This window comes from Phascolarctos cinereus, unplaced genomic scaffold, assembly GCF_003287225.1.
Source record: "Phascolarctos cinereus isolate Bilbo 61053 unplaced genomic scaffold, phaCin_HiC Scaffold_3;HRSCAF=262, whole genome shotgun sequence".
Classification (NCBI taxonomy): domain Eukaryota; kingdom Metazoa; phylum Chordata; class Mammalia; order Diprotodontia; family Phascolarctidae; genus Phascolarctos; species Phascolarctos cinereus.
The window spans coordinates 70,811,806-70,825,006 of record NW_027555736.1 but is presented as its reverse complement, the minus strand read 5'-3'; the positions used below and the strand labels follow the sequence as shown (position 1 = coordinate 70,825,006).

At 45.3% G+C, this 13,201-nt stretch overlaps 1 protein-coding gene across 2 annotated transcripts in view; it reads left to right on the top strand.

Annotated features, from left to right (window-relative positions):
- The window catches only part of OGDHL (oxoglutarate dehydrogenase L), a 64,700-nt gene that overhangs the window by 37,004 nt on the left and 14,495 nt on the right, over positions 1-13,201 (top strand). For both annotated transcript variants that reach the window (XM_020997066.1, XM_020997065.1), the window contains 8 exons: positions 723-813; positions 1,424-1,603; positions 1,948-2,076; positions 2,972-3,151; positions 4,065-4,217; positions 5,036-5,138; positions 5,781-5,909; positions 8,903-9,053. In XM_020997066.1, coding sequence (XP_020852725.1) covers positions 723-813; positions 1,424-1,603; positions 1,948-2,076; positions 2,972-3,151; positions 4,065-4,217; positions 5,036-5,138; positions 5,781-5,909; positions 8,903-9,053 — 1,116 coding nt within the window. The remainder of the gene's footprint in view (positions 1-722; positions 814-1,423; positions 1,604-1,947; positions 2,077-2,971; positions 3,152-4,064; positions 4,218-5,035; positions 5,139-5,780; positions 5,910-8,902; positions 9,054-13,201) is intronic.

Below are 13,201 nucleotides of genomic sequence, written 5' to 3'. Positions count from 1 at the left end.
CATAGTAGGTTCCTAATAAATGCTTGTTGACTTGTGGTAGCACTTTAAAGTTTGAAAATGCTATGTGTGTGTGTTTGTGTGTGTATGTATACATATGTTTTTTATATGTATATAGATATATATATATATATATAGATAGATAAATATGTTATCTCCTTTACATAACTCATTTAGTCCTCAAAACAATCCTGTAAGATAGTCCTGTTATTATTTCTGTTTCACAAATGAGGAAACAGAGACTAAATAAAGACTTGCCCAGGGTCACACAGCTAGTAAGAGTAGGAGGCAGTATTTGAACTCAAGTCATCCTGATTCCAAGTTTACTGATCTTGGCACAGAGTAGGTGCTACATCACTGCTTGGTGTATAGTAGGCACTTAATAAATGTTACTTGACTGACTGTATCATCTAGCTGCCAAAGGGGGTCCATAACACAAAAAAGGTTAAGAACCCCTGGTCCAGTCCATTGTCTTAATTTTCCAGATGGGGAAACTGAGGTTGAGAAATAAAGTGTCTTGTTCAAGAAAACACAGGTAAAGAATGACAGATTCAGAATTTAAACCCAGGTCCTCTGACTTAGAAATCCAGGGACCTTTCCACCACGCTGTTTGTCATCCCATTGGGATTTCGTTTTGAGAGCCTACTCTCCTTCCCTCCTGAACTGAAAACCTTTTGTAGCATCAGGTGAGGAGAGTTTCCCACAATAGAATCTTCTGTCCCCAGGGGCCGGCTCAACGTCTTGGCCAACGTGATCCGCAAAGAGCTCGAGCAGATTTTCTGCCAGTTTGACTCAAAGCTGGAGGCGGCAGATGAGGTTGGTGATTGATGGTGGCATGGGGCAGGGGAGAGACAGATGCTTCACTCCCTGGCTCCTTTGCCAGACCTTCCTTGGAGGAGGGTGAAGGGTAGTATTGATTTGGGAAAAGTTGGGGGGAGTGTTCTCAGCCTAGGGGCTACTCTCCTGACCCCAAAGTTTGGGAAACTTCCAAACAAGAATCTGCTTAATAAAATAGTGGGAGCCTTATTAGAACTGTTCCCTTTGTGGTCTTTGTGACCTGGATCAGTGGTCTCTGGGCATCATGTACAGACTTAGACCAAGGGGCCCTGCCTCAAGGAGCTTTCTGTCTAAGAGAGACATTTCCAATAGGGAAAGACAAGTAGATGAGGTTTCACAAATTTGCCCATGATCCTTGATGCAGGCAGGGGTGGTAGCCACTTCTTTGTTAGTGAGTGGCAGGGTACCATGTTTCCACTGGGAAAAGCATTGTAGCAAGAAATGGTGTTTCCAGTGGGGACAGTAAGATTATGAAGGCTCAAGAGTAAAAGTGACCCACTATGTGGCTTTCTCGTTGTGATGGGATCCTATATGCCTGATCCTATTTACCTACCAGGGTAAGCTTACTGCTATGCTCTTTGGTTTCCAGGGCTCTGGGGATGTCAAGTATCACTTAGGCATGTACCATGAGAGGATCAACCGAGTTACAAACAGGAACATTACGCTGTCTTTGGTGGCCAACCCCTCCCATCTGGAGGCCGTGGACCCTGTGGTACAGGGGAAGACAAAAGCTGAACAATTCTATCGGGGAGATACAGAGGGCAAGAAGGTAAAGGGTATTTGGAGCAGAGACTGGTGGAGCCATGTTTCCTGGATTATGGAGGGGGAGAGGAAATATGGGCAGGGGGAAGTAAGTAAGAACCAAAAGGAGTTTTGATGGGGAAGATGGAACTTCAGCCCTCTAGGAACCCTCTTGTCCCCACACCTTACCTCCTTCCCCAATCTGATGAGGACAGGTGCTTAAGATACATACCAAACTGCATGAAATGTGTGTAGCTCAAACAGCTGTCAAACAGGGTCAGTGTCTGAGGCCTAGAGAGGGGCCAGGGGTTAGAGCCAGAATGGAAGGAGATTCAGTCATATCTGTCTAGCAAAGATTTATCTTCCATTAAGGTCATGTCCATCTTGGTCCATGGAGATGCAGCCTTTGCGGGGCAGGGTGTTGTATATGAGACTTTCCATCTCAGTGACCTGCCATCCTATACTACCAACGGCACCATCCATGTTGTGGTCAACAACCAGGTGAGGAGAGGTGGAGGTTGGGGAAGCAAAACAGACGGTCCCAGAGCTGACTGGCCTGGCAGTCTTTCATTTACCCCAAGACCCATCCTTGAAAACCTAGGGAGGCACTTGGGCCATCTCCACCATTTTGCCAGTGGGAAAATAGATACATAGAACAGGTTAAGGGAGTCTTGAACAATGTCACACAGGAAACTGGTGTCAGATAAAGGACTGGTAGTCTGAGCTTCAGATTTTTTTTTCTGGTTGTTGTTTGGGTGATGGTATTTTTGACCTCTGGTATTTAAGATTCACAGCTGAAAAATAAAACAAAAGCTGTGGTTGACCCAGCCAGCATCTGAGGACAGTCTAATCCACTATATACAGGTGGCCAACTAGGTGGAATTGATTCGTTAGGTGTAGTCTGCCCACAATCTATAGGCACCTTAAGATTTTAGTGGAAAGAGTAAACTAGAAGTTGAGACCTAGGTTTGAGTTCCAGCTTTCTCACTAACTAGCTGGGTGACTATAAGGAAGCTGAACTCTGAGCCTCAGAATTTCCAACTATAAAATGAGAGGATTGGGCTAGATGACCTCTAGGGCCCTAACCAGCTCAAACATTCTATGGTTCTAGGTACCCCAAATCCCATTGGCTGGAGTCAGTTAGGATAGCCTGCATGTTCCAGTGCAGGCCTTCTGTCTAGGTAGAGTGGGTTTACTGGGTCTGGTCAGCTCACTGGGCATAACATTTGATTGACTATGGGATACCCAGCAGCTCCATTCAATCTACCAGGTACAGCCACCCTCTAGAATGCCCATCTAACAACACTTGGCCTAGACTGTGTCTTGTGTAGGGGGTGCTTGGTTTTCCAGATAAACCTCTTGGAGAGAAAGCTTCATTATTGTCTCCTGTCTCCAGATTGGATTTACTACGGATCCCCGAATGGCCCGTTCCTCCCCCTACCCTACAGATGTGGCTCGTGTGGTCAACGCGCCCATCTTCCATGTGAATGCGGATGACCCTGAGGCCGTGATGCACGTCTGCAACGTGGCTGCCGAGTGGAGAAACACCTACAACAAGGATGTTGTTGTAGACCTGGTGAGAGCCAGATGAGAGGTGGGGCAGAGAGAGAGAGAGAGTGAGGGAGTGAGGGAGTGAGTGAGTGTGTTTGGGATGGTTGGCGGAGTTGGGGTACAGGAAGCCCCCCTCTCTGATGGGGCCTCACCTGATGAGGGATACAGGAAGACAGCAACGTAGAGTGGAAAGAACGTGGCTCTGAAGCCTCAAGATCATAGGATTAGAGTTGGGAGGGACCTCAGAAGCCACTGAGTCCAATCCTCATTTTACAGATGAGGAAACTAAGGCAGAAGAGGTTGTGTGATTTGTCCAAGGTCACACAGCTAGTAAGTGTCTGAGGCAGATAATTTGCATTTGGATCCCTAGCCTTAGAGAAAGGAAGATCTATCATCTATCAGTGGCACTGAGCTACCTGTCCTATCAAATGGGAGTATGGGGGAGAGGGGAGGGTCATAAGACAGGCCTTATATAGTAGATGGTACTTCTTGAACTGAGCCTTGAAGGCTACTAGGTTATACAAAGAGACAAGAGGTAATTAGACTCTCATTCTCCCAAGCAAACAGAGCTTGTCTGATTCCTCTTGTGCCCTGTGAACTGTAAGTTGACTATGTAGAAATAAGATGTATATAACATATATAACATATTTGTAACATATGTATAATATTCTCTAAATGTATAATTATATTAATATATCACATTATAATTAAATGATATACTGTATAATATTAAATATCCTATATGTAACATAGTATATACATATATACTATAAAGATTATCCACATGCATCCCTGTGTGGGATGGGGGAGTACTGCCCAGGGTTTACAGTGGTGGCTCAGGGATCGTGTTTGGGGTCAGGGTTTGCCTCTCAGAATGCATCTCCCGAGCTGGCTGGTGAATGCGGTGTGACACCTCCCTTACCGAGCCTCCCCCACAGGTGGGGTACCGCCGGCGTGGGCACAACGAGATTGATGAGCCCATGTTCACGCAGCCACTCATGTACAAGCAGATTCACAAACAGACAACAGTCTTGAAGAAGTATGCAGACAAGCTGATCTCAGAGGGCACTGTCACGCTGCAGGAGTTTGAGGTGGGCTGAGGAGGGTGGGGAGATTCTGGGGTTAGGAGTCCAGGGGGTGAGAGATGACTGGGAGAAAAAGGCCCCTGGTTCTGGGACTATGAGTAAGTCACTTAACCTCTGCTCTGGACAACTCTCCAAGACTATGAGTGGCAGAGAAGGTGGTGATCTGCATCGGTAAAGAGAATTTCCTCACTTGGGAGTTCCTTACATGAATGAAATCCCAGGTTTAGTCTCTAAACCCTTTGTATTTACTTATCTGTGTACATGGTATATTCCCCTCATGAGAAGTTCCATAAGGGTAAGGACTCTTTCTTTAGCACATGTGCCTGGCACATAGTAGGTGCTTAATAAATACTTGTTAAATTAAATTGAATTGTTCCAGGAGACCAGGAATCAGGCCTGGCCTAGAATTTGCAGTTCACTGTGTGACTTTGGGCTAGACTTATAATCTGCAGACTCTCCTCTCTGCCTTTCCCATTTCACAAGGGATTGGGGGACAGCCAATTAGTTAATAGTCTGGAGTGTGCTTTGAACATCCTCCAAGTGGGAGAAAAAGGCAGGGACCGCTTTGAAGACTAGCCACACACTGTTCCAGAGGGCCTGCACCCCATGTGGCCCACAGAAGACGGCTCACTCATATGGTGCCTTGCTTTCTGTCCTATGTGCCCCTGAGGCTCTTGGCCAGCCCTATGTGCAGCCAGAAGGGTCCCCAGGGAGGCAAAGATAAAGGTTTCCTGGCTGACAGAGGCCCTGGGGAATTGGGGTCTTTGTGGGGAATTGGTGTGAACCTTCTTTGTCTTCACTGAGCATGTTCATCATTGCTCTAGGAAGAAGTCGCCAAATATGATAGGATTTGTGAAGAAGCTTATACCAGGTCCAAGGATGAGAAGATTCTGCATATTAAACACTGGCTGGATTCCCCATGGCCTGGTAAAGGGGGTGGCTTCAGAGTGGCTACAGTGGGGGTGGTATCTCAGTGATCTCAGGGGCACTTTTAGAGGCAGTTAGCTTTCATGGTGCATAAAATGCTGGACCTGGAGTCGGGGTCAAGTTTAAATCCAGATGCTTTACTAGTTGTGTAACATTGTGCATGTCTACCTCCATCAGCCTCAGTTTCCTTCTCTGTTAAATGAGGGTGAGAATAATAGCACTTACCTCCCAGGACTGCTGGGAGGACCAGATGAGATAATGTATCTGATGTGCATTGTAAACCTTGAAGGGCTATATTAGTGTCAGTTATTATTATTATTATTATTATTTTAAAAAGCAAAAGTACATTCAGGGGCCAATTAGGCCTATGTGATTAGGACAGAATGTTTATGGTAGGGTAGGAGAAGGTGAGACAGGCTCAAATATGGAAGGTCTTCAATGCCAGGTTAAGGAAATGACCAGAGAAGTCACAACTCTGACAACAATACCCTGAAAAGTATTGGGGATGTACTCAGGGCCTCCAAACTCCAGAGAAACTGAATTTCCAGGAATCTTGCTACTCAAGTAGGTTTTTCTCCTCTTATTTTCTTCCCTGTATTCTGCAGATCATCTATGATCGGCTGTGGGTTTTGTCTGTTTCAGGCTTTTTCAATGTGGATGGACAACCTAAGAGCATGACATGCCCTTCCACAGGCATCCCTGAGGACATGCTGGCACACATTGGCAATGTGGCCAGCTCGGTACCCCTTGAGGATTTCAAGATCCATGGAGGTGAGCTGGGCTCCTGAGGCTGTGATGGGCTAGGGCGTGGTTCCTCACGGGATGGGAAAGGAGATGTCAACCTGTCCGCTGCCTGCTGCTAACCAGTGAGAACATCTTAGGGTCACGTAACAGCTTGCCACAGAAGCCCCTCCATTCATTCCTCAAGGCTGGATCCCAAGTGAGTTCATTCTTTTAAGCATGGGAGGAAAAAAAAATCAGATAATGTATTAGTGTTTACACAGTGCCTAATATACCAGGCCACGCTTAGAGACATCTGCACCGAGGAAATGGTACAGATGATGGGAACAGGAGGAATTCAGAGGCGAGAGAGACCAGAGAGGGCTTCGGGCCAGATGTAGAACCTGAATTAGGCACTGGAGTCTGTGTAGGCCTTAGAGAGGTAGAGAGATGGATGGTATTCTAGGCCAGGAGAATAGCACATTCAAAGTCCAAGCAGAAATGGACATGTGAAGCCAGGGTTTTAGGAAGATTTACTGCATGCCCTTGGGTAGAACAGATTTCCTTTTGCTCTTCTTGTTTTCTTGGCCTGGATATCCCTTCCCTCTTTCCGAGGCCCAATGTATGGTGGTTTTGACTGGATTCAAGATGCGACATCAATTTGAAAAGCACATTGAGTCCATTCCCTCAGCCCCTTTAAAAATACTCTTCAAGTCCCTTAAGGGCTGTAATGACTCCTGGTAATGGGCTTATTAATTGTTGCTGACATCAGCTTATCAGATGGAAGGCCTCTTTGTGTTATTAATGGGAAGGGCCTGGTGTATTTTGTGAGGGTGGCTCTGGATTGGCTGTGACACTCCAATTACATTTTCAAATGAAACTAATCCAAAGAATTAATTTAAGGAGGATTAACAGCTATTCCAGCACCTCCTAAGGAACCTGGTTCCTGCCTGTGTAGTGAGGGCAGGATGTGTGAGATGGCCATGTTGGAAAGGGCCACACTGGTTGGAAACAGAGAATGGCTTTAGTACCATAGAAAGCCAATGGAGAGCTCTCCTTTGAGCCTGAGGATAGGAAGAGGAACAGTCTTGCCTGTAAGAACTTATATCTCTGTACTGGGTCCCTACTGCTGGAGTCTGGGTGTGCTGGGACCAAAGCTGCCTTCAGAGCACTTGTGGAGTGACAGCTACATAGACCTCCATCTTTAAACTATGTAGTCTCTTCTAGTCCTTAGTTATTTTTCTTTTTGATTTGTTAGCCTTAGACCTATCACTTCTGCTTTCTTTTTTTTTGCACTTAATAGTATTTTATTTTTTTCTAATTACCTGTAAAGATAGTTTTCAATATTAATTTTTGTAAGATTCTGAGTTCCAAATTTTTCTCCCTCTCCCCTCCCCAAGACAACAAACAATCTGATATAGGTTATACATATACAGTCGTGTGAAACATATTTCCACATTAGTCATGTTGTATCACTTCATGGCTGATGAGTGAATGAATGAATGAAAAAGCATCCATTAGGTGCTTACTGTGGGGCAGCTAGGTGACACAGTGGATAGAATGCTGAGCCTAGAGTCAGGAAGTACTGAGTTCAAATCTGGCCTCACATACTTACTAGCTGTGTGACCTTGGGTGACTCACTTAACTCTATTTGCCTCAGTTTCCTCATCTGTAAAATGAGTGGGAAAAGGAAATGGCAAACCACTCCAGTATCTTTGCCAAGAAAGCCCTGAAAGTTGCTTACTATGTGCAAAGAAATGGCAGTAAAAATAGGATAGCAAGACAATGCCTGCTGTTAAGGAGTTTACATTCTTCTACGGAAAGACAAGACGTCTGAGAGGTGTCAGCAACAGATCAGATGGGAAGGTGCTGTGGTCCTTGGAGTGCAGCAGCAAAACAGATGGGAATGTAGCTTTTAAAAATGTTATTTCCACCAATAAAACCACCTCCACTTCTAATGCTGAACCGTTTTACGGTGCCAGGGATTTGGGGGATGGGATAATGCTGAGCCATTTTATAGTGCCAGGGATTTGGGAGAAGAGAACACTCTTTTCTAGGTCTTCTAGGTCCTCATGGCTACCAAGGAGGGAGATCTTTTGGTCCACTTTCCACAAGTGTTTATTCCCTGGTCAGTGGCTAGAGAGGTCAAATGAGAAGTAGGTTACTGATCTGGGGGGCACTGTTATTTCTGGGGCTCTTGGGCTCAGGATCCTGGTTTGTCTCCATCTGGGTCTGAGGAGACTTGGTGTTTTGGTTTTGGGGTTGGAGAGACTCCTGATTCTTGCCTAAACTTGGTGACCTTGGAAAAGTCACTTAACCTCTTAGTGCCTCCAGGCAACTTGATTAGACTGTAAATAGCAGAACAGTTGCTGATCTGCTTTGGTGGAGGGAATTTCCTCATCTAGGACCAATAGAATTGGAAGTTCAGTCCTATCCCATCCCATTTCTTTCTGTAGGGCTTTATTTTCACTGTCATTTGGGATCTTTTGGGGTTTCCTTCCCTTTATTATATGTAAGTATGTGTGAATACATATATACATTGTATGATATATGGAGGAGAAATGACAGAGGTGGGAGATAGGCTATAAAGTACAGAGAAAGATATCAGAGAGAATGAGTGTGTGCAAACTCAGTAAATGTTCATAGGTTTATAGGTCTAAAACTGGAAAGGAACTCAGAGGCCATGGAGTGTAGCACCTTCATTTTACAGATGAGAAAACTAAACCTCAGGGAGCTTGTGACTTGGTATAAGGTCATACAGGTACCTGTCAGAAGTGGGATTTGAAGTCAGATCCTCTGGCTCCACAGTCAGTGTTCTTTCTGCTGAGAAATGGGCAGAGTAGAACCCCTTCCCCAAACACGAGGCCACTGCTTAGCCCACAGAGCCTGTCTGTGCCTCTTTACGTGGGAATAGGAGATGGTCTCAGCCACGGTCCAGCTGGCCTGTACAGGCATTTCCTAGCACCCTGGGCTGGCCTCAAAGCTGAGTCTGTGGGAGGAAGCCATCCTAGTCCTCTCAGGCTTACCTTCTCCCCCTATCCCAGGCCTCTCTCGTATCCTGAGAAGTCGAATGAAGCTGGTCAAGAGTCGGATGGTAGACTGGGCCTTGGCTGAATATATGACCTTCGGCTCCCTTCTGAAAGAGGGGATCCATGTGCGGCTGAGTGGGCAGGATGTGGAGAGGGGCACATTCAGGTGAGGAGTCCTTGGGGGAGAGGACTGAAGAGGGCATCTCCACTCTCCCTTGAATAAAGTGAAAGCTGGAAATAGCAAAGAGTTCATAGTAACCTAATCTTAACTAATATGGTAACACCTCACCTATCCAGAACATATCTAAGAATCAGAAAGTAATCAGAGATGACCTTGAGTAGCCAAAATGAATGTCACTTTACTACTTGAGGTCCATGTACTTTATAATCAGAAGAATCTCTTGAGCCTACATTCAAGGCGTATTAACTCTTACTTTGCTAAAATTTCTAATAAACTTGATGACCTAGCTTTCCAGCCCATAGCAAATTAGAAGCAGTAAATTAGAAGGGACAAAGGGGATGGTATACAGCTAGGTACACTGACAGAAGTGATAAGTGACTCATGAGAGTAATATCAGAAACTATAAAAAGCCAATACAAAAAACCCTTAAAAGCATAACAGTCTAGCATAGGGTTAGACAACCATAGATATCTCAGTAGCCCCCAAGAACATTCCTGAATTATAGCTCAATTATAATCATGACCTTGAGTCATCAAGAGAAGGTTAACTTATGTGTCTAGCATACTCTGTAATGTATGTTACCAAAAAATAATTCTATTCAGGGTTAAAAATATTTTTGGTATTTGAAGGTGTAGCTTACTTTTATCCTAATGATTCTGGACAGCTGAGGTTTTACCATAATCATAATTTGTTATATTTGTAAAGTGCTTTAGATCTGTTGAAAACACTTTCCCACATTAATCTTCATGATAACCCTATGATCATTGTTCCCACTTTGCAGATGAGGAAACTGAAGACTACAGGGGTCAAGTGACTTTCCTAAGGCAGTAGTAATACCTGTCTGTAGCAGACCTAGGAGTCCTGATTCCCAGTCTAGGTCTCTTGACCCCCACATCACTGGAGTAAGCAGTATCACCCTTTGAGTACTCTGCCCTCACATTCTCTCTCACCTTCTGTCCCAATTCTCAAGTCTTCTCTTGCTGAAACAGGGTCTTAAGGCGCTCACGTGGCACCTTCCCCTCCTGCAAGGAGGCTCATTAGCTGGCTGGGATGTTAACTATAGCTACTGCTCTCTTCTACTCAGGGGGTGTGCAGTCTCTCTGCTCTCTCCACTGAGCTGCCAAAATGTCCAAGGGGCCCAATAATCCTCCCTGCTTGAGCAAATGACCGAAGACCTGACCATATTGGAAGGATTCACTCAGTTAGCCTCAATCATTACTCGGGAAGCTAATGGGTTATAGTAATTGCTTCAGGCATCTCTGTTTGGATAATGGGCTCCCGTAATGCTGATAGATGGAGCTAAACAGCAGGGTTGGGGCATTAGAGGGGGACGGATGGGGAGTGGACCAGTCAGGGATTAAAACATAGTTGGTCCTGAGAGAAGGCTCTTTGGGTAGAAGATGGTACCAAGGAAACAAATTTCCAGCCATGGGCAGACTAGATGTCATTTGGGCTTCTAATGTCACTGCTCCAAGCACTGATTTGCCTGTTCTTGTAAACAGTGGTGGAGCATGAGGGAGATGTGATGGTGACCTTGACCTCACTGATAGCATCACAGGACCATGGAAGGAGGTGGGAGTGTGTGAGGGGGAATCAGAGGAGGGAAGAAGTTGTCTGCACAGCTGTACAATGGGAATAAAGACTTCAGGATCAGAACTATGTATCTGTGCTGTTGGGCAGTACCATACATTTACATGGCATCCTAGAGACAATATGGACAATACGTACTACATTGAGTGCATTTCCTTTTTGTCCACTCTCACCTCCTCCGGGATTTTCCTCCATTAATTACTCTTCTCCCTTGAATCTTTGATTTCCCCCTTTCCACAGGTGTAACAGACATGATTCAACTTCTCTTATCCTTAAAACGAAAAATTACAATTTCCCTCAACTCCAGTTACCCATTGGAGTAAGCTTCAGCTCTCTTGCTCATCTGCTTTGCTGCCAAATGACTAAAAGAAATATTCTATACCTGATTTCCTCTACCTTTCCCCATCCACTCATTCCTTAATAGCATTTATGTGGTTCTTTAAGGGTTGCAAAGTGCTCTACAAATATTAACTCATTTTATCCATGTAACAGCCTGTGAGGTGGGTGCTGCTATTATTTCCATTTTACAGATGAGGAAACTGAGGCAGACATCAGTTAAGTGACTTGTCCAGGGTCATACAGCCAGTGAGTTTCTGAGGCTGAATTTGAACTCAGTCTTGCTGACTCCAAGTCCGGTGCTTTATTCACTGCGCCACCTAGGTTCCTCAGCTTGTTGGATGGAAAGCCTCCTTGTAACATTAAAATAAATAATGAAATCAATACTAAGTAGGTAAGGAAATAATCAATAATTAAAGTCAACCCCATGCAATGTGGCTAACATCTCCATTGTACTGAATTGATTCCCCTGATAATCACCGCTGGGCTCCTGATTGCCTGATGGCGCATTTGTCTCATGCCCCTCAGGTCTCCCTCTCCCTGATCTCTTGACAGCCTTTGATACCCTGGAACACTTCTCCCTTCTAGACGATCTTTCCTCCTCAAGCTTATCCCTTCCTCTTTCTGACCTCTCTATTCCTGTTAATCCCAAGACAATGTGTCTTACTGGATGACGAGGCAGAAAGACTTGGGTGCAAGTCCCACAGCTAACACATCTACTGTGTGACTGTGGACAAGTCACTTGACTTCTCAGTGCCCTAGACAGCTCTCTAAGATAATAAGTTGCTGAGAAGGTGCCTGTCTGCCCTGGTAGAGGGACTTTCCTCACCTGAGAGTTCCTTATGCCTAAAAAAAACAAAACAGAAAAACCAAATCAAAAATGAACAAAGGTCGGGTCCTTATCCTCATTCTTCCATTCACCCAGAGGCTAAAAGCCTCAGTATCATCTCTGACTTTTCTCGCTCTGTCCCACCTCTCCTATGTAAATAGTTGCCAGATTCTGTCAGTTCTACCCTTGTCTCCATCCCTACCTTTCCATCCCCATAAGCCACCACTGTAGTTCAGGCCCTCATCACCTCCCACAGGGGCTGCAATTTCCTTCGTTTCTTCACTCTTAGGATACCATTTCCAACTTCATCCTAAGTTCTTCGGTCATCTCTCTCAGCCGCAGATGTGATCCCACCAGGCCTCTTCATGGATCTGCCTGAAATGACTTGCCTTGGTGTCCAGAATAAAGACTAGGTTCCTTAGCCTGGCATCCAGGGCCCTCTCCTCTGTCTGCTTTTCTGTTCTTAGCTTCTGTCACATTATCCTTTCTACATGAGTTGCTGCCAGGTGGGTCTGCCCGATCCCGTACAGATGCATCTGGCTTTTAAAGTCAAAGTGCAAGATGCAACAGTTATTCCTAGCTTGTTGGCATTGTTTATTTGTCCCAACCTGTCAGGATAACTTTGCGTAACAGTAACAGTAGCCTCTCACATGTATCTGACCCTTCAGCTTACCACCTGCCTTCCTCATAGCCACCAGGGGAGCCAGGTACTCACAACATTACTACCCCATTTCCCAGAGGAGGAAACTGAAGCTCAGAGAGATGATGTGATATCGTCAGGCAGCGAACAAGGCCTGGAGCTGGGTTCTGAAGCCAAGTCCAGTGTTCTCATTACCTGTTCTACTTCTTGAACCCTGGTGGTGGCATTGAGCGCCCTTGCTCTCTATTCCTCCTAGCACTCAGCACCGTGCCTGGCACATAGCACTTAATAAATGCTTGTGCCTGCTTGCCTCCTGAGCTTTTTGGGTCATCCAGCCCATATGTGATGACCCTAAAAGCTTAATTTTTTGTGCACTTGTTTTCAGTCACGTTGAACTCTTCATGGCCCTGTTTGGGCTTTTCTTGGCAAAGATACTGGAGTGGTTTGCCATTTCCTTCTCCAGCTCATTTTACAGATGAAGAAACTGAGGCAAATGAGGTGAAATGACTTTCCCAGGGTCCCACAGCTAGTAAGTGTCTGAAACCAGATTTGAACTCAGTCTTCCTGACTCTAGCCCCAGTGCCCTATCTGTTGCTCCACCTAGCTGCCGGACGCTTCATACCCAACCTCATTCAGTTAATACCCAACCTCATTCAGCTCTTCAGGAAAAAGTACAGAATGATATGGTAGAGACTGGGCTGGAGCAGGGCTTGGAGAACCTGGGTTTGAATCTCAGCT